The 27,932-nt window shown below is 43.3% G+C and overlaps 1 protein-coding gene across 4 annotated transcripts in view; it reads left to right on the forward strand.

Annotated features, from left to right (window-relative positions):
• Positions 1–947: 947 nt before the first annotated feature.
• Positions 948–27,932, forward strand: part of APP (amyloid beta precursor protein) — a 242,168-nt gene continuing 215,183 nt past the window's right edge. For 2 of the 4 annotated variants that reach the window (XM_015424206.1, XM_015424208.1), the window contains exon 1: positions 948–1,207. In XM_015424206.1, the coding sequence (XP_015279692.1) occupies positions 1,148–1,207 (60 nt within the window). In that variant the 5' untranslated portion in view covers positions 948–1,147. The remainder of the gene's footprint in view (positions 1,208–27,932) is intronic. The other 2 variants (XM_015424207.1, XM_015424205.1) reach the window with 2 other exon arrangements.

Below are 27,932 nucleotides of genomic sequence, written 5' to 3' on the forward strand. Positions count from 1 at the left end.
ATCTATTCTAGAGCAGACTTAACTATTCACCTCCCTTCTGATTCTGCTGCATTAGGAAAACAGCATGTTAATTGCAGTCCATCACACTACCAATATACCATCAAGGTCAGAATTATTTATCCAAACTGGCAGTGGCTCTATGGAGTTTGACATGGAGGTCTTTCACATCATTTTCTACCTGGTCCTTTCATCCAGGGGTTGAACCTGGGACCTTCTGCATGCCAAGCAGATGCTCTACCACTGAGCCATAACCCCTCTCCGAAGCAGCCCTAGCATGGGCTCCATTGAAATACATTACAGCACAAGAAAAGTTTTAATGCAAATAATAAATGGGGTTAGAGAAACCTATTCCAGGCCTGGAATGGCAGCCACCAAAAAGGACAGATGGTCCCTGGAGTACCGTGAGTGTTCTGAGATCAGAATGACACACACACACAACCGTTGAACCCGAGTTCTGGGGAGTGGCAGAGTGTTCTGGGACAGAAATGACCCTAGAGAGGGACGGCAGAGCCTGCAACTGGAATCAGTGGTCTGGTTATTGTAATGATAATTCTGCTCCAGGGCTGTCATTCCAGTCCCAAAATACTACTTTCAGTCACAGAGAACGTCATTCCCCTCCGGGGGCATTCTTGTCATTCGCTTTAGTAGCTCCAGTTCCCACGACAAGATGATCTTTTTTTTTCCTTTTACAAAAAAGATGGCACAAGCATAAACCGAGTTTCCGCCAAGTGTAATGGCTCGCCAAAAGGAAGCTTCTAAAAATAGCTACGATCCTCCCCAGGAGATGCAAGGGAAGACCGAATGGCTTCATGTGTTCCGTTTCGGAGGGACAAACATCCACCACCCTTCCACACCGGCGCGCCTCCCTCGTCCTTCTGCTTGACTCGTATTATACCGGCGCCTCGAGGAGAGGCTGCGCTTGCGCGGCGATTCCGCTAGGGGTCTCTGCGGCGTGTGGGCCTTGCTCTCGCTGCCGCCGCTGCTTCGGGTGGGCTGGGATATCAGCTGACTCGCCCGCTCCTCCTCGGCGCTCGGTTGGTGCCGCTGCTGCAGCTCAGTTCCGTTTCCAAGCCGCGCAAGAGGAGGGGACGCCCAGGAGCCTGGGGGGATTTACAGCCGGAGCCCAGAGCCTCACTGCTTTCCCGGGATGCTGCCGCATTTAGGCTGGTTGCTGCTCGTGGCCTCCTGGAGTGCCGGGGCTTTGGAGGTAAGACGAGGCTCCCGACGTCGCCGAGTCTTTGTTTGGCCCGAGTGCCTGCAGCTTCCCGCTTCAGCTCAGTCCTCGCAGGTTACGGGCACCTTTCCGAGAAACCTCCTAACCTGTCGCTCCTCCTTCTAGGCTGCTTGGGAGTGCCTTGAGGGTGCTAGCCAGGGTGGGGTGGGGTGGGCAGCTTCCCTTTTCCCTGGGCTTGAGGACCAGGCGCAGAGGGAGGGGGTTTTCCTCGGTGATTTCGAGTGAGCCGCTAGGCTTCGGGAGAGGTCGGCCTGGGGGATGCCGCCTCGCCTCCGCGATCAGTCTGGGCGAGCCTTCCTCTCGGAGGTGCGGCGAGTGTGCGCTTGAGCGCCGTGTGGCTCTGGTTGTCTTTTACGCCTCCCTGTGTTGTCTGCTGTGGCTGATTTGTGGGTGGATACTAAGGAGCGGGGGTGGGGGAACCACATAGCTGGGGAGAGAGAGACGGAAGGCAGCTTGCAGCCGACATGGCTCTCTCCGTCGCCCCACTCGAGCTCATTGCTTTGCCTGGTTCCTCCTCCTCCACATTCTAGTGCGGAAAACAAGTGAGAGTGATCCGTTTGTTGCTCGCCCATCCCTGCAGTGGGCTGGGAAGGGAGAGCAAATTTCTTGTAGAAAGCGACTTCTGCTCTGCTAACTTAAATTTGGAAGTTCCCATGCATTGCGCCTCCTGCGGAATGAATCCTCATCCTGGTTTCCTTAAAACAAAGGGCAAAGCGGGGTGAGCCTTTGGCAAGGCTTTAAGATACCTGCGTTGCCTTGCCGGTGCATTGGCATCTGCTTTTTGAAAGGAGGCAGAGCATTAAAAGGAATATCACTCCCAGAGTTTCTGATGAGATGGTTTTGTTTATCCTAGAGTGGGCGGCATACTTAGTGTATATGGGGTGGCGGTGGGTGAGATTGTCTTAGCTGTGGAGTGTGGGTGGAGGAGTGATTTTCTCTCACAACCTGCTATATTTTGCAGGAGGAAAGCTCTTGTCCTTCATGTGTTTAAGCTGCCTCCTGCCCTATACAACCCGGGGTTTCCTCGAGTATGAGTGTTTAGGGACCAGATGAAAGGAAATGGATTGGAGTGAAGATTAAGAGTGAGAAGATGGCGCCTCTGCAGTGCAGCAAGGAAACGCTGTAATGAAAGCTGCAGCCCAGAGAAATCCTCCCACCACTAGGTGTTTTAACAACTCTTCCCGCCATTCATGTAACTCCTTAGCAGCCAGCAAATAATACTGTGTGCAATATATTTAATAGGGAACAGAAAGAATAGACTATGTAAGGGCTCCAGAGAACCCCACCCCCTTCTCGTCCTTAAACTGGATGCCATTCTGTTTTCCTGTTTCTGTTTTCTTGCTTTCGTGTCTTTTTCCTGTTGTTTCATGTAATTCCAGGAAAAATATATGGTATGTTTAAATCATCACAGCATCATCCAGACATTAGCAGATATCTGTAAAATGCTGCTCAGCTTGGGTTTTGTCAGAACATGCAGCCTGTTTCCTTTTGTTAAATAGGGAGCAGCAGGAGTGGCAGAGGAAAACCTAAGTATGCCACACCTCCCTTTGGAATTTAGGAGGCAAGGGAAGAATCAGAATTTAATGAATAAGACATGTAATGTATGGGTATTTAGGTTAAAACTTCCATGTCACACAGCTTCTGTAAAATTACTCTCCCTCTTTTTGCATGGTGGCAAAATAACCATGATCTTTTGATCTTGTTCTCTGCTTGTTTGGCAAACCTTGCCTTCCAGGTTGACTGCCCTTCCTTCACCATCTGCAATCTGTTGAAATGGATGTGTCACTTAGTTCTAAGTAGCCATGCATAGGATGAAGCTATAAAATACTTTAATGCCTTTCTAGTAAGGAGCTATTCAAAGAGTACGTAAAATTTAGACAGTAAGTCTGTGTAGACTGGGCAAAACTCCAATAACCATTTTTAGGACTGGAGCTGCATCATTTTTTTTTTTTCATGTGTCACCCTTGAAGTAGGATTACAAGAAAGCACTTTCTAGTATATTCTGAAACAGTTTGTAGGGCAGAATATTTTCCTAGCTTTTCTAGGAGCTGCAGAATCTATTGCTAATTTCAGCAGTCATCAAAAGCAGTTTTATCCCATACCATTCAAAGAGTGCATTTCTGATCCCAGTTGAGCATTTATTAATTAAAACATTTATATCCATTTATGAACATTTATTAATTAAAACATTTTCCTTCATGGTTCAAGGTGATTTACAGTGTGTTCCATTAAGGTCATACACATACAATAAGCTGTTTATAAAAACTCTTCATAGGAAACCTCATCCCTGCAGCTCAAGTCCCACTAAATGCCATCTCAAACAGCACAACTGTGCAATGGTTTCTGAAAACATCTAAAGAGGATTTCCTTTATCTCTTCAGAGAGTCCATTCCACAGAGTGGGGGCCACTATTGAAAGGGAACAAACTCTAGGAAATTCCAGACTAGCAGTCCTGCATGAGTAAAGACTTCCAGAAGGTGATGACCAGTAGAATGTAATTGACATATGGGGGGTTATGTAGACAGATGGTCCTTTAGGTCCCCAGTCATGAAGGGTTTTAAAGGTTGTAACCAGCACCATGAATTGATTTCAGAAACAAATTGGCAGCTAGTGTTGTTTTAAAATTTGTAAGATATATTCCTGTTATGTGGCTCCCGACAATAACTAACCTACTGCATTTTGAACTAGTTGTAGTTTTCAGATTGTCTTATGCTGCAGTCACACACACTAAATAATCCACTTTCAATCTGCTTTATGTGCACTTCTCAACTGGATTTTACTGTGTGAACTGGTAAAATCCAGATGGAAAGTGCATTGAAAGTGGATTATTTAGTGTGTGTGACTGCAGCCTTAATTACAATTCACAAGACCAAAGTGGGTCTCACAATTATCCTTAAATAGTACATTTCAAGCACTCAGAAGGGTTTCACATTTGTTCTCTGCAATTTTTGTAAGTAGGTGTATATTTCTATAACTGTGTTGCAGATGGCAGAGTAAGTGGATTGTGTAATGTCACCTTTAGAATTTATGACCAAAGTGAGATTTGAACGAAGGGCTTTCTTGTTCATACAGCTCTCAAACCACTACACTAAACCATCTGTTGTAGCAATGTGAAAGAATGGTACATTGAGCTTTGAGAAGTCCTGTGTTTATTACAGACTTTTTTTAGAAGGGATGGGGTGGGGTTTTGTTTCATTGTAGCATTATTGGGAAGATAATTAACTCAAATGTTAGGAGAGGTTTTCTAGCCCATCTTCTAAAATTATCTTTCTCAAAGTGACACATTGTGTTTCTCTTGGTTTTGGAGGCCTTGAAATTGTAAGGATCACTTTTTAATATGGTACTATAGTTGTATAAGTGCTGCCCAGAAATCCTCCTGGGTTACAAGATGCTGTAATTATGACAAGGGTATTCTTTGTCATCCCAGGTATTTGAAGATGATTCTGGTTGCTCATTGTGATATGCAGCAAGGGGAACATTTGGAAGTAGGTCAGATGCTCTTCTGGTATTTCTTGTAAAGGGAGACATAGCAGTGTGAAACTGTAATAAGCATTTTCTTGAGGGAGAAATGTGTGAATTCTTCCTTCACATGAGAAAGCATGGAAGAGTGGCACAAAATTTGTGTTTATTTTACGTGCCTCATGCCCCCTGCAAAAAGTCTCTGAGGTGAGAAAAATGCAAGTGCCTGACATTTGATCAATTTATTTGCAAGGGTAACATAAAGCAATAAAGAATAGAGAATCTCCTTTTCAATTAAGTTGAATTGCAGATGTCTCCATATAAAGATACTAGTGTGAAGCAGAAACAAAAAATGCTTGCCTACTTGTCCTGTGGTACCTTTGTTAGTAATCTGTTAGGCCTGCAAGAACCAGCTTTTGTGTAATTCCCCCTCACTGGTTGCCTCAGAGCCAATTCTTACTTATATGCTTCATAGAGTTGCCCTTAGAACTAAAATCTTGTCCTAAGGTTGAACTGTGGTGAGCCCTGATCAAGTTACACTTCCCATTGAGAACAGTTACACTTTTATGTGTGTATGCAGTACCAGCATAAGTATTATACAAACTATATTTATTTGAGGGTCTGTTTGAGGAATATTGTTGAGTCTCAAAAGCATAGTTTCTTAAGGCTTTATCAAATTAAAGCTGTTCTCCCACAGTCTTCAGCCGTGTACCTTTTCTCAAATAGTGTAAAATCCATTAGGTGCATATTGATGTTGTGTTGAACAAATAATGTTCATAGTTGCAAAACTCCCTCTGCCTTTAGCTATTATACCCTTGTACACAGTTCTTTCCACCCTTTCTCATGTTATCTGCTACTGTAGCTAGTCAGATTTCAATAAGTTAACACAATTGGGCACAATTGTATTGTTATTATGAGCCTTTCGGTGAACAAGCTCATTTATGAAGCAAAACACATTTTAATTATAGCCTTAACTGAACTTGTATGATTTCTATTGAAATATTATGCCAAGACTAATGTTGTTTACAAAAAACTACTAGCCAAGCCTCTAGGTAGACAGCTTGGGTTAAGAAACAAAATAAGCACATCTTTTATTGTTGATACTCTGTACTCAGAGTTAATTGCTGGTAATGTTTGTGCTGCTTTTGATAAGAATTTATAGAATATTTACTTAAATATCAAAGTAAAATGCTTCTGTATCCCGAAATACTACATAAGCCCAAATAAATTCTGTATTGGCCATTGATGGAGCTGTGGTGGCTCAGAGGCTAAGGCACTGAGTTGCAGAGTAGAAGGTTGGTAGCTCGGCAGTTCGAGACCCTAGTGCCATGTGATGGAGTGAGCTCCCGTCTCTGGCCCCAGTTCCTGTCAACCTTGCAGTTTGAAAGCAGAAATTGCAAGTAGATAAATAGGTACCACTTCGGTGGGAAGGTAACAGCGTTCCGTGCGCCTCGCGTTTAGTCATGCCAGCCACATGACCATGGAGAAGTCTTCAGACAGCGCTGGCTCTTTGGTTTGGAAACGGAGATGAGCAGTGCCCCCTAGAGTCAGATTTAACTGGCTTTCGAGCAAGGGAAACCTTTACCTTTATTACCCATTGAAGATGCTCAAGTTTATATATTGACAAGGACTTGGGGGTGGGGAATCTCTCGTTCTTCATTCTTCTCCCTGAAAGCCCCATACTTTCTTCCCTTTTCATGCTTCATTCTCTCCTTCCCACCCAGCCACCTACCTGCCTTTTTCTGCCTCCCTTTGTTCAGTTTTCCTTCATTCCTTTTTCCTGGCAGCCTCCAGTTGGGACATCTATGGCCCAGCTGTGTGGTGAGGGCTTCTGGGCTGGGCCAAGTTGCACAGTTGGGATCCTGCAAGGTATTGCAAGGGGCACTACATTTTGCCCTATATCCCCTTCCCTGCACTATTTCCTCTTTCTGTATTCCTGGCATACCCCCTATCCCCACCTTTCGCTCCTTCCTTCTCTTCTGCTCACCCACCCACCAACCTACCTACCTACTTTTTATGGACTCTGTATCTTCAGCTGTATTTATTATTTATTTACTTCATTTATACCCCACCTTTCTCTACATGGTGATCAAAACAGCTTACGTCACTCTCCTCTCCTCCATTTTATACCTTAAGAACCCTGTGAGGTAAGTCAGGCTGAGAGTATGTGACTGCCTGGAGGTCACCCTATGAGCTTCTACTGCAGAGTGGGGATTTGAACCTGGATTCTAGTCTGAAACTCTAACCACTACACCACACTGACTTTCATGTCCTGGCTGCTGTTGAATAACAAATGGGTCTGGGTGAATCGTGGAAGTGACATAGTAGGAAGTTGCCTGTTGGTTGCTGGCCTCAATATGTTTTTTGCCTTCACAGGCAAAAACAGCCATGGAAAGGGTCCTGTCTCTCCCTCCACCACCCCACCTCTTACTGAAGAAAGTGAAGTCTTGAATTCTGGCAGTACTTTACTGGTTGCCTAGCAAACAACTACAGAGAGCATTTGTTTCTTAAAGCTACAGTGCTGGTTCTTTTCGGAGTTTTTTGAATCCCCCATTTTTCTGCAAATCTGGGGCTTTCTTCAGATTTGTAGAAAGCTCTGTCTTGTCTGTTCATTCCCCCAGTACCTGGACTGAAGTATCAACAAATGGGACTACGTTGAGAATTAATAAGTGGCCAAATGGTATTCCAGGGCATAATAGGAAGCAGTTTTCAGAAACAAGTTGTTAAATGTCTCTGCTGTTCATATTCAATGCTTGGATGAATGCTGTTTGCTGACTAGGGATTGTGCAGTGGCATGGTTAGGGAGGGTAAGGTATGTGATTAGATTTAAATCATCAAGAAAAACAGCTGAAAAGGGGTGGGGTTTTTTTGCTACTCCAGATACTTCCTAAGCATAAGTATATGGGGTTTTTATCACATGGTGTTGATTTCTACCTCTGTAGATCACTTGGGTTCCCTAGAAAAGTGTGGTTCTGCTGTTTTAGAAATTTGTAAGATCTATAAAATACAATATTTTTAAAACATTGTATTATATGTGTAATACTTAAATTATGATTTTCATCAAGCTGTATTAATATGTTTTGTTCCCCTCTTTTTCTAGTTCCGTTTTATTCTTATTGCAACAAGATATAGATTAGGCTGAGATATTGTGGTTGGGACCTACTTTTGTGTGTCCCAAGGCCTTGACTGTTTGCAATGGACTGTTTTAAAAAAGCTGAACAGCATACCCCTGTGCATCTAATATTTCCCTTGGTTTACAAAAGAGTTGTACTGTGTAAATGAATGCTGCTCTTTTGAGAAACACAAGTTGAGATCTCCCTTGGGTATTAGAACGAGTCACACAGTTCTTTAGTTCCATGCCATTGACCGGACATGCTGATAATACACTTTTGATCCACTTTCAATGTATTTTACAACAGGATTTGACTGTGTGGGATAGCAAAATCCACTTGCAAAGAATTGCTAAAGTGAATCAAAGGTGCATTATTTAGTGTGCGTGGAAGTGCCCATAGTGAGTATTATGGCTGGGTGGGTTCTCTCCCAGACTGAATATGACAGTCTGTCGGTTACATTTAGGGATGTGCATTTGGTTTATCCGAGCTGGATGTTATTTGGGTATTTTTAAGGTGAATGCAGATCAGATATCTGTATTAAGCTACTGGTATAGCTGACTCCGAAAAAAGACATTTTTTTTGCTTTTATTCAAGTGCATTCAGCTATACCGAGAAGGCATTTAAAGAGAGCTCCTCAAAGCCCCGCCACGGTGTGACTCAGCAAGTTGTGAGTTGTGCTGCCATGCTTAGAATAGAATCATAGAATTGGAAGGGACCTCCAGAGTCATCTAGTCCAACCTCTTGCACAATGCTTGGAGAAGGCATTAGGCATTTAAAGAGACCTCTTTAAATGTCTCTTTAAATATCTACTCTCTGTGGCGGCAGCGGCATGATTTGGCTAGTGAACTCTGAAGAAGAAGAAGAGGAGATTGGATTTATACCCCGCCCTTCACTACCCGAAGGAGTCTCAGAGCGGCTTACAAATTCCTTTCCCTTCCCCTCCCCACAACAGGCACCCTGTGAGGTAGGTGGGGCTGAGAGAACAGCTGTGCCAGAACTATGGCTTGCCCAAGGTCATCCAGCAGCTGCAAGTGGAGGAGTGGGGAATCAAACTCGGTTCTCCCAGATTAGAGTCTGCGCACCTAACCACTACAGCAAACAGGTCTGATTCAGTGTAAAGCAGCTTCATGTGTCCATGTGTGTGAAACAGCATAAACAGGGTATCTCATTAAAGCAAACTGACTTATCAGAGAACAACAGAGAAGGGAATGGAGGAAAAACAAACTCAACCGAAAAGGACATGAGACAAACAGGCAAAAATGATTTAGTTTTGTGAGTAATTCGTTTATTTCTGATATAGCAGGTGTAAAGACGTGTGATAAATTCAAGGCACCGCTTTGCAAAGCAAGGTCAAATAACGGATCTCCGATGACATCTTGTCATTTCTAATTTGGTTTCTTGTTGATGTTCCTCAAAAAAAAAAAAAAAATCAGTTCAAGGCAAAAATTACAACTTGAAAAGTTATTTGAACAGCTGCAGAGATGCTACAGACGCCCAGACATCGAAATGCCAATTATAAGTAATAATTAAACCCTGAACAAATCAACGGTAGAACTCTAATGATTCAAATCAGAAAATATGTCCAAAACATTTCACAAACACCGTGTCTCCTTTATGTCAGTGTAACCCTTCTGCTCAAGAATTTTCCATGGTGGGCTTAGATAATTAAAAGATCAGTTTTTTATTTACTAGTAAAATACTATGCTTGGAGAAGGCAGTAGGCATTTAACGAGATCATGGTCTCTTTAAATGCCTATTGCCGCCGCCTCCACAGCCTGCCATGGTGGCATGCCTTGGTGAGTGATCAATTCTTGGGTTTTCAAAAAAAATTAATTCCTGAATCCTAATGTCATACCAATATTGGGATTTGGAAAATGCTGGTTTTTTCAGGTTCAGTATACCAGAACATGAAAAATACTGATTTTTTTTTTGCACACCCCAAGTTACATTACACTGGCTCATAAATTGGGAAATTTTGTGGATCAGCAATGGGGAAGTAATGATTCACAGAGTAATACTCCGTTGTGTTTTCTTTATTACAGGGAGTGGGTTGATTTCCATCTTGTATTATCTGCTTTTAAGTATTTCTTTAAACTTACAAAACAATGGTAAATATGATATTAAGATAACTGATCTGTTACGTGATCCTGGGTATGAAAACCAGTACCTTACTGGATTATGGAATCATACAATCATAGAGTTGGAACGGACCTCCAGGGTCATGTAGTCCAACCCCTTCACAATGCAGGAAATTCACAAATACCTGCTCCCCACCCCCCCAGTGACTGCTGTTCCATGCTCAGAAGATGACAAAAAACCTCCAGGATCTTCAGCCAAACTGGACTGGAGAAAAAAATTATTACAGTCTACTTAGTTTAGCTTTTTTTAAAACAAAAATTCTAGCAACTAGCAGGAGCTCTGTAGTCCACCAGAACTTTGCCAGTGGTCCACTGAACGATCATGGTGTACTTCCTGTCCACCTCTCCTTTAGTGTATTTCTAAGTAGAGTCACTGCTCTGCTGGTTATGTGTTGTTTAAAGATTGCTAAACATTAGGTTGCTGGAATTGCTTTTAATTGAGCCATTCCCCTTTTTATTTAGATTTTGGAAAGTGGAGCGTTTATTCTAGTGCAGAGGTGGCCAAACTTGCTTAACGTAACAGCCACATAGAATAAATGTCAGATGTTTGAGAGCTGCAAGACATGAACAAACGTTACACACACGTTTTTATTGAAAAATATGCAAATTTGCTTTTTATTAACATTAAATTAGACTGTGTGGAAAAACCACATGCGGCTCCCGAGCTGCAGTTTGGCCACCCCTGTTCTAATGGAAAGTATGTAACTGAAAACCTTGAGAGGAAGTGAAAAGAAGGACAATTATTATTTCAGGATGTGAAGTAGAGGTCAGCTGTGTTGACTTTGTCCTGCTGACTTTGCCCCTTCCTAAACATTTGACACTTTATGATTGTGCTGCTTCCTACAGCATCTTTTTTTGTGTTTTAATGTACATATATTGTCGAAGAACAAAGTTTGAGTCCAGTGGCACCTTTAAGACCAAGAAAGTTTTATTCAAGGTATAAGCTTTCGTATACATGTGCACTTCTTCAGGTACATTCAAATTCACTTCTTCAGGTTCATTCATACTTACAGGTGGAGGGTGAGATGTATTGCATAATAAGACATTTTGATTTCTATCTTGTGTTTCTTTTTAGGATGCTGCTTTTTTCCCAAAAGAGGAGGAAAGTGTGTGGATAAGAGTCCCCCCCTCCATTACCTCAGGGTATAGATGGTTTGGCTTTTTTGCTGTGATCACTGGTGAACAGCACAATAAATTAAATGTGCTGAAGAAGGAGTTCTAGGCCATTGAAGTGGAATGCTCATGTTGTAATTTGTTCCCTGAAGCTATCCAGAATATTTGGCATGGTTTTGATAATACTGAGATTGTTTTAATTAGCCTTAAATTCTTGGGATTTTGGGGGGGGACGTATTGTAATATAAGAAGAATAAAAGTGAAAACAAAATGAAAAATGCTCTACTGCTTTCTGCAAATCTAGCTTGCTGATAGGACATATCTGTACATAGGGAAACTTGCTGTCAATGAAGATTTCATCAGCTTTGGTACAGAATAGATATGCAAAGCATTCTTGAGTTAGTGAGTTCTATAAAATTAGGGATGGAAATATCTCCTTATATATATAATTCTGTTTTGGTCATGGACTCCTCTGAACATTCCAACACGCTCCAAAATTAGTTGGATCCCTGATCTGTCACTCAGAGGGTCTCCCTATCCACTGGCTGCATTGCCTGAGTCCTGCCTCCAGCATTCTAAGCAGTTTGCTGTTCCTCCCCCCCCCATAGCCAGTCAGAACACAGAGGTCATTTGCATATGTGGTCTGATTGGCCTTTGCCTCGGAACACAGAGATCGTTTGCATATATGGCCTCATTGGCCTTTTGCCTTTAACATTCTAAACAGTTTGCTGAGGTAAAATGTGTTCTGAGGTAAAATACATTTCCCCTTAGTGCCTGTTGGGAGAAACCATTGTTGCCAATCTCCAGGTGAGGGCTGAAGATCACTCAGAATTACAACTGCTTTCCAGATGGCAGAGATCAGTTCACCTGGAGAAAATGGTGGACTCTGTGTCCTTATATCCTGCTGAGATGGCCCCTGTATGACAGCTAATGTGACGTAGCAGTCAGGGCTTCAGAGCACGGTAGAGGCTGCAGGTGTGTAGGGGTGAAAAGCTGAAAAGAGAGGGGAAAATAAAGGTAGGTTGATGATTGGCTGGGAAGGAGATAGGGTTGCCACCCTCCAACCCAGCCAATCCCTCCTGGGGAACCATTGTTGCCAATCTCCAGGTGGGGGCTGGAGAACACTCAGAATTACAACTGCTCCCCAGGAGGGAGTGGGGAGGAGATGGAACTGAAGTCAGAGGGGCTGTTCATGGTAGCTTGATGGTTGGCTGGGAAGGAGATAGGGTTGCCAGCTCCAGGTTGGGAAATTCTTGGAGATTTGAGGGGTGGAGCCTGGAGAGAGTGGGGTTGGAGGAGGGGTGGAACCTCAGACAGGTAAAATGCCATAGACTCCCCCCTCCAAACCAGCCATTCCCTCATGGGGAGCCACTGTTGCCAATCTCCAGGTGAGGGCTGGAGATCACTCAAAATTACAGCTGTTCTTCAGGTAGTAGAGATCAGTTTCTCTGGAGAAAATGGTGGACTTGGTGTCATTATACCCTGCTGAGGTTGCCACAGCAAATTGATACTGAGTGCTCAAGGCCGGGGCACCCGCCCGGAGCCTCTTTCTAGAGTTCATTGTATTTATTTCCACAACTGGCTTTATTCCTAGTTACGTATAAATACAAATGTAACTGCAGTTATTTAAATGGAATTGACCTGTCATGTTGACAGATGTCCATGTCTGGTATGGTATGATACATTTGTTCATAAACTGAGCAGATCTTGCTTGGCTTCATGTTAAAACAAACAAATATAACCACTGAATTCTTCCATAGTGTCAGTTTAAAAAAGAATTTGCAGCGTTTTAACCCAAAGAAGCTGTTGCCTTGCTAATTTAACTGTGGTGATCACCAAGAATTCAGTAACTTCAGGAGTTGTTTAGGCTTTTGCAACTTAAAATATCTGAGCTGGTAGAGAAATTAAACAAAATTCTTTTGAAAATTCTGAACTGGCAAATATAGTCTCACCAGCTGCATTCTAACCATAAGGAATTATACAATCTCTAGTTCCATAGTTTGGGTGTTTAATATTGCCATTACCATTTAGAGCTAACTTTATGGGACTGTGATGAGCTGTGATGATGACTGAGAGAACTGCTTCCATTTGGTAAGGCCATCCTTAGTAAATAAAAATACAGTAGTTGGCTTGGGGAAACAATACTTTCAGCATGTGATCAAAGACTTGTGCCCTCGGTATACATGATGCTATAAAATTATGAAGTGCAGCTGTTATAGGTGGTGAAATCTGGCTCACAAGAATTTTGATATTAGCAGTTACTGGTGTTTTACAAAACTGTTGATTCGTGATCAGTCCATAGTGAGCTAAGTGCTTGATTTCAATAACATTAACTTTTGATGTATTGGGATTAATCTAATTTTTTTTAATCCTTATTTTTTGTTCTCATTTTTATTGTTTTGTATTGTTTGTTTGAAATTTTATACCTTATCTATATACAAAATATGTAAAGTATACTGTAGCTGTACTCAATACATTCCGTCTTCATAGATGTGGGTTCCTACTAATGCGAGGAAAACCCTTAATCATTAGGTCTTGTCACTGATATGTCCAGCCATATAGTGTCACCCATTTTCACAAAGAAATTCAAGGTTACCTTGTTTTAACAAGGCCCATCCAAGTCTTGTGCTGAAATTTGAATTTCAGTAAGAAAGGTAAGTCTCTACTTGTTATGGAGAATTGGACATATGTATCTAATTGTATTTACTTTTCAGTTACATTGTATGTGATTGTGATCCTTAGGCCAATACTGTTTGCAGCTCAAATGTGACATGGAGTCTGGCCATCTGAACTATCTTCAGTTCAGTAGAGACTAAACCAGCATCTTCTGTCAAATCCAGGTTTTCTGTGTTATTGGTCCTTAGCTGGTCCAAGAAAACGATTCTCTTTCTAACTGAATGTTGGTCTTAAGGATGCCAATAGTCACATTCTTGATGCTCTTAAAATTGAGCTGCAATCAGGGAGTTTGTGGAGAAATGCATCTTTCTTTGAAGTCCTCAGCACGATGACCCAAAATGTGTTCTGTGATGGATTCAGAACTATGTAGATTAGAGAGCTGGATTATTAAAAGTATGCTACCCTGAACTTCTTGCAGAAAGGGCAGGAAGGGAATGCACCAACTAAATTTTGCTTGCATTGTAAAATAGATTATTTTATGTCATGCTGTTGCAATTAAAAACCAACACTCACTTTACACCATTACTCTCACCCCCTCTGGTTTTCTGTCTTTCTCCCCTTTTCCTTCATCATATCAGCAGTTCATCATTAGTACATGCTAACATATAATAGAGTGGAGAGCAAAGCAGTCTGTATTAATAGAAATTGCTATTCTCCAATGCATAGCTTGACACATTTCCTTGGGCCTAGGAGCCAGCTCAAAAACTAAGGAGCAGACACTCTTCCATACCAAATATGTTTATCTCTTTCATAGATCAAGATGGGTAGCCGTGTTTGTCTGTAGCCGAAGAAAAGAGTAAGAATCCAGTAGCACCTTAAATACTAACAAAATTTTTAGTAGGGTATGAGCTTTCGTGAGTGAGCAGTGACTCATAAAAGCTCATACCCTACCACAAATTTTGTTAGTCTTTAAGGTGCTACTGTTTTTAAGGTACTTTAAAGTGCTACTGGACTCTTACTCTTATTTATTAAACAAGTTTAATGTTGCATCTAAGTTATAGATTGAGTTGCCAATTGACCTGGAGAAAAAAAAAGTTCTGTCCCTTTAATAAAGGTTTAATGTGTGGAAATGGACTAGTGAAGCTTTTTGTGACAAGGAGGTAAATAACAGAGGTAAGTAACATCAGATTGTAATATTTACCTTCATGCCACAAAAAGCTTCAACAGTTCATTTTCATAAGGTAAGCTTCTGTTAAAGGGAGAGGATGTTTTCCTCCACACCAGTTAACAATGCAGCAGGTCAAGCCCTCCTTAAGAGGTAAGAATATCAGTTAGTTGTGAGGAGCAGGGCCTTTCCTGTGCATGGCCCAAGTCTCTGGAATGCCTTTCTGAATAAGATGCAGAGTTGCTTCTTTCTCCTCTTATTTCAGATGGGGTGCAAAATGTTTTGTGCATATGAGGATGATTTCCTGAAGAGGCCCATCCCAGGAAAATAATAGAAACCTTTCACACAACCCCTTAGTTCCCCTCCCAAACAGGAACTTAGTCCATGCATGTGTCACTGAAATGAGCACACATTCTTCCCCAGTTTTTCCACACCTTCATCTTTTCTTCCCTCTCTTTATCATCTTTCTTGTCTCAAATGTTGAACTGTAATCTCCTTGGGGCAGGGACAGTTTCTTGTGTTCCATCTTTTTATGTAATAAAGTACCCATCATTTGATTCTGCTATATATAAGCAAACTAATGGGTTCCAGTGGATAGCCCTGCAACACCTAGAAGACATGTATTGCAGCTTACACTTTTGAACACTGGAGCCTTTTCTGTTTAAACTAATGTTAAAATGCAGGCCAACAGCTACTACTAGCCTGCCAAGTAACTAGAATGGAAAGAAAGGAAGAAAAATACTCAAGGATTATTATTTCAATTTGGGCATGGAGTCCTCGGGGGGGGGTGTTTGTGTGGGAGTGAGTGAATGGATTTCAAATAGGAGCCTTTCCTTCAGGGATTCAGTAGATGTGAATCATAATCCTGTGTATATAATTAGTACACCAAGACTCCTCATACAGTTCACATAGCCTTCTGAGATTCCTGTGGCTTGCTGTTGATTTGGCTGGCCTATGCTAACAGACAGAGTGTCTGGCTAGGGCCTTACTGGTGGCTTTTTTTTTGCTGAGACTTATTGCCTGTCTCTGAAGAAGGTCCCCCCCCCCCCGCAGTCCATTTGCAAGCCCCATGGCTACTGGGAGTAGAGAGAGATGGCTTGTAGGTAGATGCCAGATGGGCTCTGAGCCCTTCTAGTGGGTTGTGCCTCTACCCTTGAGGTCATGGCTGATAGGGAGTGGAGAAGAGACAGGTGGTGGTTGTTTCAAAATGCAGACACTTGCACTTTTGCATATGCAGTGGAAATAAAAGGCATTTTACACACTTTCTTTTGACATTTGGCCAGAAAATCTGAGTTTTTGCTCCCCCTAAGCCATCTTGTTTGCTCTGTTGGCCTTGCTTCTTTAGCCAACAGTGTCTAAAGTATTTTATGGAAGAAGAGTAAGGAAGCAGAAAATGGAGCTGAATCTGCTGCCTTCCCTTTTGTGTTACTGGAGTGGGAAGGTCTGATGCTGCAGCACCTTATATTGTGTATAGCAGTGTTTCCCAACCTGTGGGTTGCGGGCTCCTCTAGGCTTATGGTGGCCATTCTCCTTCCTCTCGTTGCCTGATGCCCAGCCAAACTCATGCTGGCTCTCTGAGGTCGAGGAGGTGGGACATAGCAAACCAGCAAGTCAACCAGCAGTCTGTGATGAGCAAGGCTGCAGCTGGAAACCAGCACTTGTACCATTTGCACAGCATGTACAGCCTGATCTGTCTTCCCCCGCATTTTTTCTTCTTCCAGATGCCCTCCTCCCCCCACTTGCTTTTTATAGTATGGTGCAAAAGGGTTCAAGGTGCCGTTAGAACAAATGGCCAAACAAATGGTCTTTCTCAGAAAAGGGTAGGTGAGGTTTATGATCAGAGTGGTAGCACTGGTGGAGGAATAGAATGATCTTCTTGTACCTTCATCTCATATGAGTCTATATGATTTTTCAAGCCAAGAAGGATCTCTCAGATGTACTCCCCAAACCTGTATCTCCCAAGCTTAAAATGCCATCTTAATTTCCTCCCTCCTTCCCTCCCTCCCACTAGCTATTGACAGAGATAGAATGTGGGGACTCTGGATAGGATGTACTCATTTGAGCTGATGATCAGAAGAAAACTGAAGGTGCTCAATGTTTAGAAATAGACAGGGGTCATTTTGTAGAAAAAGAGGTGCAGGAGCTCATCAGCACAACTCATTAGCATAACTTATTTGCATATGCCGCACCCCATGACATCACCGGAAGTGTGTCAGAAGGCAACACCCACCGCTCAGGCTCCACCCCAAAAATCTCCAGGTATTTCCCAACTCAGAGCTGGCGAGCCAGCTTTACACTTTTTGACTAAAGACACTTTAGGTTTCCTTTGCTCTTGTAGGGAAGCTACCCTACAACCATGAAAATACAGATCACCCTAGGAAAACCTCCAACTAGTAACCGGACAAGTCTGCTATAAAAGCATCTGAAAGTCCTGTGGAACCATAGCTTTTATCAGGACAAATTTCAAAAAATAAAAATTCAGTTTCCTAATTTTCACTGGGGCAGCAACTTTTGCTGGCCAGAGCTTCCTTTGCCAGATGGGCAAAGGGTTATCCTCTGTGGGTAACGAGAGGGAGAAAAGAAATTGCGGGGGGGAGGGGAGCCACACAGAGAAAAGGGGGCTGGCACCTTTTTAGGCGCAGCTGAAAGAGAGGCATGAGTGACCCGTTTGCCATAAGCCATATGGTGCTGGACAAGACAGGTGGGGAGCCCCAAACAGATACGATAGGGGGTGGTAATGTTGATTCTGTAGGCAATGATCCAGCATGGATGACATGAAATCTCACTGGATGCCAATAATCTTGGAATAAAGGATTCAATAAAAGACATAACAATGTATACAATCAGTGACATTAAGTAACTGTGCATGGTGGTGCCAATACTGGAAAGAACTGGTAACTCATAAGCACTGGAATGTCTCCTCCAGGGGGATTTGTGGAGTTGCTTTCTACACAGTACAAATAGCAAAATTTGAATTCAGCCTTGTAGGAATGAAGTTTTCCCCCCATTACCCATTATTCACTGGAGCAAAATAAATTTATGTAACATTGGCAGGAACCTCATGTTTGCCTGGATATAACGGGTGTGTGTGGAGACAACCTGTGAAACAATCACTACTCACTGCACTTTTTTGGTGAGATATCAGATTTGTATTTAGTTGTATTTTGATGGTTTACTGCTCCTCTGTTAATGATTAAGACACTTGGGCACTGAGAGCTACAGAGCATAATGGAAGCAGCTGCATAATGTAGCTACTGCAGCCTTTGTTATGATCCCCTAGGAAACTATAGTGAGCCAAGTGCCCACCATTCAATAACATTCCTACCCTGTAATGGGCACATGCAGGCCTCTTACCATATCCTTGGATTTGGAAGCCCTGCCACTCAATCCCAGATGTATGGGGTGCTCATTGTGCAGTAGTAACTTGATTAATGCCTTGACCTGGATGGCCCAGGGCAGCCCAGTCTCATCAGACCTCAGAAGGTAAGGAGAGTCAGGTCTTGTTTGTACTTGGATGGGAGAGCACCAAGCAAGTCCAGGATTTCCACCCACAGGCAGGCAATGGCAAACCACCTCTGTCCATCTTTTGCCTTGAAAACCCCATGAAGGGTCTTCATGAGTTGGTTGAGGGTACTTTCCACCACCACTTTATTTATTTATTTACATTCAATTTATATACCGCTCTAACCTTTTTGGGCAGGTCTCTGAGCGGTTTACATATATCTTCCAAATTCCCTAACTAGGGCCACATTGTTGATGGGTGGTGTCTGCCTACCAGCACCCAGGGCTTGTTGTTCTTCTGGCTTCCTCTAGCGGCTTCAGGTATCAGCGTCCTTCTGGTGCCCTTTTTTCTGGAGATGGTCTTTTCTGGGTAGCTTTCTCCAGCAGGCCTCGTTCTGGCGTGTAGCTCTTTGTCAGCTGCGGCTCCGGCTACTGTCCTTGGAGGCTCCGCTGCGCCGCGCGACACCACGCTCTCCAGCCTCCAGCCAGTTTGATTAATGTGAGGCACTCCTTACTTCATGTGGTCCCTGGGCTAAATCTCAGCATTTGAAAAGCTGGGCCTTATCTCGAAAAGCTGGATGAAGTGGTATCTACTGTTCTCAAGGGGAAGAGATGGGCTACTATTCAAGGATGAACATGGATGACCTGCTTTGTCAGGATTCTCCAACTGTTGCACCAGAATTCTAACCTATCAACTCCTGCCTGAATCCAGTACTGCTGCAAGAAAGAATTAAATCCTGACCCTGAATCTCAGCACACTACACTTTGTAGCCGCACCTGTGCCTGCCCTCAGGAGGAGCCAGCCTGCCTGCTCTGGGCACGAGGCAAAATGTGTAGCAGGTCACAGGAGCGGATGCCCTGCAGGGTCAGGCCAGCCTCACAGAATAAGTGGGTGCCAATTTCACCGTGTCCTTTTTAGCTGGGAAAGGGCTGCTGAATGGCTGGCTGCGCAGTGTGGCTCAGAGAGCCGCTCCCCTCACCCCCATTTTTTGCCCAACCTCACCTCTGAGATCCTAGGTCAAGTGGCGACGTCCCGGTAACATCCTGCCACTCTTGCAGTTGGCGGCTACCGTTATGATTGCGATGGGAGTGGGTGGGTCGCAAGCGCCATCTGCCTGGAGGAGGACAAGCAGGGCGCCTTCAGTTTCCAAGAGGGGAGGGGGAAAGCGGAAGAGCATAAAAGTGGCTGGGTGGGGGCTTTGATCGGCTGGGCGAAGGTGGGGTGTCACATGGACGAAGAATGTAGCTTCATTTTTGTGCTCTTACTTAGGGGCGGGCTAAGCTGGAGGACCCATTCCTAAGGACAGAACCTCAAGGAAGTAACAAGGAAGTCTGTCTGTAGCAACTGAAAAGAGCAAGCACCTTAAAGACTAACAAAATTTGTGGCAGAACATGAGCATTCGTGAGTCACTGCTCACTTTTTCAGATACCCTGCCACAAGCTTTGTTAGTCTTTAAGGCGCCACTGGACTCCTGCTCTTTTCTGTTAGTAAAAGGGAAGAACTGGGACCATGCGCCCCTATGCTAAATCCCACACACCTGGGATTCGGGGAAAGGGTTTTCCAATCGACTGGATGTGATTTTTCTTAGAAGTTGCAGCTGTGGGCGCTTGGCTTTCCTTTTATGTAACGGTTGTTGAGTTTCCTTTCTAGAGCCATGTAAAGTTAGCGTGCCCAGTGACTCCCACTGTCCTTCCCTAACAGAGAAGAAAATGCAGAGGCAATTGGGGGGGGCACCAAACCTGAACCAAACTCTTCCACTCTCTGAAACACACAAACATTTGTCTTTTAGCCCAAGCCGTTTCAAAACCTTGGCTGGAATATGGTGTGCGCGTGTCTAGAATCAAAACAGAACATAAGAGCGTACATCAATAAAGGAATCTTGTGCCAATACATTACACTATTATTAATAATAATACCATATTATTTATTTATTTATTTATTAAATTTGTATCCCGCCCTTCCAACATGGGCTCGGGGAGGCGAACATAGAGGCAAATGCCATACATAAAACAATAAACGATCATTACCTATAAAACAGTTAAAAGTCGGTGTTCAACAGACCATATCAATTTGGCACTCCCCCCTGAACTTTACCCCCCACCAAAGTGTAGCTTGCTCATGCGCTTCTCTAGGGGCGGCACATCCAGGTTGCAGCCGTGCCTCAAGGCGCCAACAAATCCTTGGGTTGCAAAACGGCAGTTCTTTGTAAAAGTACCTTCCACGTCGCCCCCCCTTAATGAAACAGGATTTATGCCTGAGAAAACACAGGCTTGAACTGAAAGACAGCATTCCTGTGCTTGCTTACGTAGGACCGTTGCACTAAGCAGAGCTTTCTTCATTGTAAACTTGCCTGGGGGTCAAATCTCTCGCACAAGCCACTGGCCCCGTGGATCCTAGCAACACTCAGCGGTGAACGCAGGCCCTTTCCCCTCTTTCCAAGTGGCCCTTATTTGTGGCTTCCTTGTGTTGTGATGGGAAGGAAGTGCCCTTGATTTTGGCGTGCTTTTGTTTTCGAGGAGGTCTGCGTTTGGGGGAAGGGCAGCATAGCCCTGGTTTGTGTGCTGGACAACATGAGTCTAGTCAGCTGGGGGAGGGCACCTATCCAGGACTAGCAGCCCCTCCCCCACACATGAAATTCCAGGCTCTTTTGGAGGGCAGGCTCCCCTCGGCGCTCCATAACACCTATCCCAGTGTTATGACATGCAAAATCCCGTAGCCCATATTACCTGAGGAAATGTACAATAACAAGCCAGCCTCTACTTGCTAGCTAATGCATAGTATTTGTATTTTGGAATACTGTTATACCTTAATGTAATGTACAGAAAGGGTGTGGAGTAATTTTGCTGAATGTACAAATTACTTATGCAGAGTAAAGAACTTCAAGGTTGTAATCTCAAAAAAAAATATGACGGTCTGTGCCTCGCCCTCACCTTACACTGGGGGCTCACCTACAGTGGGGCAGGCATCGGCAAGAGTAGCATCCTGGGGGGTGGAGTGGGAGGAGAGAACTGACCCCCCCACATACACACGCAGCCAGAAAGGGCGAATCTCTGTCCTCAAAAAGGGAGTGGCAGACAGCGCGTGTCAGTCTGTCAGTGGAGTTTTTTTTTGGGGGGGTGATTCTTCCCTAACGGGGTTAAAGGGGGACATCTATCAGCTCCTCCGCACCAGAAGGGAGGGGCCAGTCTCTCTATGTCTCCAGCGGGATGAAGGGCGGGGAGCTACCTCTGCTGGTCCTCAAGACGGGGAAGAAGAGCCCATCAGGATGAGCTGAAGCTGCCTGTCTCCGCCCCCACCCACTGCAGCAAACGGGGCAGTCTGCCTGAGCGCACCTCACAGGGTTACGAATAGGACCTGCAAATAACTGCTGCTAATTTTCAGCCTTGGCCGGGAGAGCTTCTTTCCTGCTATTAATGGCGGCGGGGTTTTTTTTTGTCCATTTGCTTGTCTGAGCCGTGGTTGGGTGTGTCTGTCTCCTATTCCCCTCAATGCTCCGCTAGGCAATTCCATCTGCTCAGGCACATTGCACTACCTGCCTGCAGAGGACTCGGCATGCAGCCCCGCCGCCTCCTCGGTCTCTTAGCCGGTCTAATTGACTGACAGTTGGTCCGGGTACCCACTGAGGCAACCACAGAGAGCAGCCAAACCCAGGCATGTTTAGAATTTAAATCCTCCCAGGTGGCATGGGGCTCTGCAGGCCTTCCTTGGCCCGTCCGCCTGCACAGGTGGGCCAGAAATGGCGGCGGGGGGGGGGCCCTGCCCAGGCTCTTTACTGCCAAAGCGAAGCTCTGCCCTGGTCCGACAGGAAATGACCCCTGGAAATAGATTCATTTCCCAAAAGAAAAATGTTCCACTGAAGTTAAATGGAACTATAGGCAGGGGAAGAGTCTTCATTTCTAAAACAATTTTGTAAAAGAGAGAAGCTTTAGGTTTTAAATCTGAAGCTTTTATTTAAGTAGGGAGATACCCAGGGGTCATTTCATAGAAAAATGGCTAGGGGGACTCATTAGCATAACTCATTAGCATATGCCACACCCCCTGACATCACCGGAAGTATGTTCTCCCCACAGCCGGCGGCGACCTCCAGCGGGCACCAGCAGGGAGCTCCAGGCCCCGCCCTCCCGCACCTCACCCGGGGGGATGGCGTCCCCCCGCGTCCCCCCCCAAATGACCCCTGGAGATACCCATTTAAACCCGAACCTATTTTCTGTGTTTTGCTTTCTCACTCTCTGCTTCAGAGTAGCAGTAAAAGACATGGCAGGGGCCCTGTCTTTGTATGCCAAGCTAAGTTCCTCCCACACACTTCTGTGCATTTTCTCTGAAGTAAATTCAGTATAGTTCACTGAAATGGCTCAGTATAGACACTGCTGAGTAGACATATGTAGGATTGTGCATTCTGACAGCGGTATTGAAGAGATGCATTAATTCTTGGTGCTATTTTTAATTAAATTTTAAATAACCAAAGAATAAATATATCTGGGAGCCTTCAGGGTTCAACAAGATCTGTTTGCTTTATATATAATTTGTATAGCTCATGAACCTATAATCTGCAATCAGATAATTGTGTCCTTACATTAGCATTAACCCCCCCCTTGAGGTGGCGTGGGGGGTAGAGGGAAGACACCTAACCTGATGGCTCCTGATCTGACCCTCCTTTCCCTCACTCAAAACAAGAATTAAATATTGTAATATTGCCACAAAGTATGAAAAAATCCGGGGAAAGAAAAAAGGCTTCCAAAGGATCCAAAATCGCCATAGCACAGAAGGTCCCCCCCCCCCCCCGAAAAATGGTGAGTTGGGGCAAACAGCGGAACAGCAACAACACAAGATGGCGTCGGAGAGCGCATTTAAGAAAAGAGAGCGACCTGATGATCCGGTCACAGTCAAAACTCTTCAAAAAGCCTTAACATGTGCACTGCAAAAGACTGAGCAGTCTATTTTGGTGAACATCACCTAGAAAATTAACGAGTTACTGCAACCAGTGACGGAACAGTTAAATGAGTTATCAACAGCTTTAGAAACTACTACAAAGACAGCGGAAATGGCATATACATTGGGACAAACTCTACAGGCTGAGAACCAAAAAATTCAAACGGAAAATTATGATTTGAAAGAGAGGATTTTAATCTTAGAAGCTATGACTAAAAAACAAAACCTCAAATTTTGAGGCTTTCAGGAATATCCTGAAGAAACCTCTGAACTATCACAATTTATGACTACGTGGCTGTCAACTATATTAACTATATATAGTATTCCCAACATTGATTAAAATGCATAGAATAGGCTCTCAGAACAATGCAAATAGAAAATTCCCAAGAGACATTTTAGTGACATTTGCAGATCTATGAATAAAATCAGAAACAATAAAAATAGCAAGAAAACTATATCAAGAGCAGAAGATATTTGTATTTCCAGATCTGCCTATGGAGGCTTTACAAATATGACAAAAATTAAAGGCAATCACTCAGAAACTACATGATAAAAAAATCAAATAATGATGGAGTACTCCAGGGAAGCTGACTGTGAGACACCAAGGAAAAATATATCAGACAATAGATGAAAACAGTGGCCTACATCTTCTTCAGGAGTTAAATTTAGTATCTTCAATGGAAACCGTAAAGAAATCCTTCAAAAGACAGCTCCCAATGAACCTGTCTCCTCAGAAAGCAAGCAAACTTCCTATCAGAGACCTCTCAAGCAAGATTAGACTGTGAACTGCGATTAGACTGTGAAATGTAACTATGAAGGCACAGAAACAGACTCCTACTCATTGTATAACCTCTAGTGGTAACAAAAAAGCAATAGACACTAATTTATTGTTTTGATATTTTAATAACTATATTATAGCTAGAAATATATCTGAGGGAGAGGGGGGAAGGGGGGGGACAGGGGAATGGGAACTGCTCCAGGCAGAATTTTATTTGTAAGCAGTTGAAGGTAATAGAACTAAGGTCAGATCTGAAGTAAGTTAGACCGGGGGGAGGGTATAGTATAATTAGAGTTTATATAGTTAAGATAGGTACAGTAGGTATACAGAAGAGTGAGTTTTAAGAACTAATATTGCTCTATAAATAATCTGAGATATAGTGCAGGTTGGTGAGACTAAGAATCCTATTTGGAAGATTTTGTAATTTTGATAGTTTTAAGATATATTTTTAAATACTCTTCTGTATTAAGCTTTAATTTATTTTTAAATATTTATATGTACCAAATTACTAAAGGTTGGTTTTTTGTTTGTAAAATAATAAAAAAATTGTTAATAAAAAAGCCCCCTGAGAATAACTTACCTAAGTGCAATAAAAATTTCCTCGATTTCCACATTCATAGGTGCATTAAGTAAATTTTTGCTTGGATAACTTAAATTTCTGTAATGGTTATAAAATAGACAGATTTGCAGTTAAAATACATAAAAACAATAGCAGTCAAAAAACCTGCAGTCCAAAATTTGTATGACAAATAAACCAAATAAATTTGAATTTGTGGGTTAATGTACCAAAAAGGTTGGGAACCAGTGATGTACTGGACACTGGAAGCTCAGCATGACCAAGAAACACCTGTAATAAATGAAATAAAATAAAGATTTCTGTTCAGATACTCTTTATCAGGGCAATGAAAAAGGTTACTTGAGATCAATTATTGAATGCTGATTATAAGGCTAAAAAGGACACTAGAAAAGAGGAACAAAAAGGCTTTGCTGCGGCTAGCATACTCAAGTTGGTAAGTGCCGATTGCGCTAACAGCGCTAACCACACACCCAAGTGAACTTCTCACTTCTCACTGATCTTCCTTTCAATATCTGTTTATAGTCGGGTATTGAGTGTACATTACCCTCTTGAATAGTGTTAAGTGTCTGAAAGGGAACATTTCCAGATGCTTCAAGTTCCAGTCTTCTTATCCCATGGCACATTTTGGCATCAGCAACACTTTTCATTTGACAAAGCAGCTTTCTGAATGGAACTGTTGAACTTTAAGAGGAAAAGAGTAAATACATCATTTCTCAAGACAGTACAAGAGATCAAAATAGATTTTGATGGAGTACAATAATGGTTATTGAAGAATATCTCAGCCTTTACATCTCAAAATGCTTTTGAGTCTCTTCTGTAGATAGTTTGTCCAGCCCTAGAAACTGTGCAATTCTGTTTAACAACATTCCTTTATAAGTACCATCACATAAGAAAGTGCTGTAATGTTTTTCTTGTGCAGCCCTAGAAACTGTGCAATTCTGTTTAACAACATTCCTTTATAAGTACAGTCACATAAGAAAGTGCTGTAATGTTTTTCTTGTGCATTTCTAATTCACTTTTCTTGATACTATTAGTGCTCATCATTTAGAACAATTTCATTACATATACTGTAAATGTACTGCGGGCATTCTGCGGTTTTGCAAGTGCTATTCTCTGGTATTTGTAAGGAGGATCAAGGAACAAATAAAGAGCAAGTCCAAAGCCATGAGAATTATATTAAGTGGATGTAGAAAAATTGCCTAGGAGGCAAGTAAAAAACAAACACTCCAAACTAATAAAATTGAATATTATAGATTGCATGACCAGAATTTGTAATCTCTGTCAATCTACAAGCACTTTAAAAAAATCCTAAACTGGAAATAAAATTAGTATTGCTGGAGGAAGCAAATACATAGCATGACCATATGGTTGCTTTACACAGCTTTTTTCAGTTACGTAGTGATGCCTCAAGGTGCCATTCTGCTTTAAAACTGCAGCAGAGAGCTGCAGAAGTCTCCTGCAGTTTTTGCACCTGCTCAGCTGTATCTTCGAGGCGTATTCTATTTTGCATTTTCAGGTCAGAGTAAGCAAGGTGGAGTAAGCAAGGGCTTTGTTTCTTGGTTTTTCTGTCTCTCCTTCCCTTTAGTTCAAAATAATTCCCCTGATGGGCAAAGTACATTTCACTTTTTAAAATTCATACAATTCCTGATTTTCTAAACTTTATAAACTATTACTGAGCAGACCCTCTCCTCCAGAAGAAAGTGTTTTTGTGTTGCTACAGATGGTGCATGCTAGTAATTTGAGAGTGTTATTTTGAAGAAGGAAGAAAATAGATGTTTTGTGTGTCATTGCTAATTATGTTGTAAAAATATTTGTTCAGAAAGTTGATTCTTTATGTTGTATGCTTCAATTGTAGTTATGCACAGAGGGGGCTCTGCATCACTAAAGCAGGAGCAATGTATAGCCTGAGGTTAGTTTAGAAATTCAGGGGTGTCAAACATACAGGGCAGGGGGCAGAAGCTGCCTGTCCAGGGCTCTTACCTGGCCCACAAGCAACTGGTGCGAGGGAGGAAAGGCAGGAGGCTGCTCAGAGGGTGAGCAGCTGTATGTGGTGAGGTATGTGTGGTTGAAGAAATATAAAGGAAATGGCCAGGGGTTGGTGCTAAGAAGCTGAATTAAAATAGTGGGGGAGGGAATGGCAGTGAACGTGGAGGAAAAGAAGCCATGGTGTTTTTTTTCCTTCCCTCAGTGAGGATTGGTGGAATGGGGTGGAACCGAATGGCCGGTGCTGCCGCAACAATCAGCTTTGTGGTTTTCAAACGTAAAGCGTTGGCGAGAGCAGGCCCACAGAGTGGCAGTTTGCTGACAAAGGGACAAGGCCAGCAGAGGAGGAGGAGAAGAGATTGGATTTATACCCTGCCCTTCACTCGGAGTCTCAGAGCGGCTTACAAACTCCTTTCCCTTCCCCTCCCCACAACAGACACCCTGTGAGGTAGGTGGGGCTGAGAGAGCTCTGAAAGAGCTGTCCTTGAGAGAACACCTCTGACAGAACTATGGCTTGCCCAAGGTCATCTAACAGCTGCAAGTGGAGGAGTGGGGAATCAAACCTGGTTCTCCCAAATTAGAGTCCACGTACTTAACCACTACACCAGACTGGCTCTCGATGTGGGCCAGCACATAGTTTGGGGGGCAACTGGGCTGTCTTGTGCATGCCACTCTGAGGGGAAAGACCTCCCTCCCTCAGAAGCAAGTGGAGGAGCAAAGGGAAAAAGGGGCATTGATGTTACTATGGCACATCTGAACAGCCGCAGAGTGAGTGTTGAGGTGGGTGTTACTTTGTTGGGCCGTCCATGTCTGCCATAAAATGTAATTCCAGGTACTGGAGATATAAACTTTATAAATGACACAGGCAAACCCAATTAATAGTATTATTTTTTTCAATCAAAATACAAACAAAAGCAATTCCTAGTAGTGAAAGCAGTTGATTTACTGGGAAATCCACAGAGGTCCCAATAAATATATTTAATCATATGTAAGACTAGGTTTTCCCCAAGGGATACCATACCCACCCCCTATCCCAAGGGATACCATACCCACCCCAAGGGCTACCATACCCACCCCCTTTGACCCCACACACCTCACTGTGTGCGCACACACGCCTGCTTCTCTCTGAGTAGCTACCACCTTCCTTCTCTTGCACTAGTTACTTGCGGGTTGGATAAGAGCCCTGAATGGGTCTTTTCTGGCCCCTGGGCCATATGTTTGACAATCCTATGTTAGAGGGCTAGTACCGTACCAGTTGGACATCTGTGTAGTCTGTTTTTGATGTGACAGTTTAATTGAAGGAAATGTAGATGCATGCAAGCAAG

The sequence above is a fragment of the Gekko japonicus genome, unplaced genomic scaffold (genome assembly GCF_001447785.1).
Source record: "Gekko japonicus isolate JY-2015 unplaced genomic scaffold, Gekko_japonicus_V1.1 scaffold1418, whole genome shotgun sequence".
NCBI classification, from domain to species: domain Eukaryota; kingdom Metazoa; phylum Chordata; class Lepidosauria; order Squamata; family Gekkonidae; genus Gekko; species Gekko japonicus.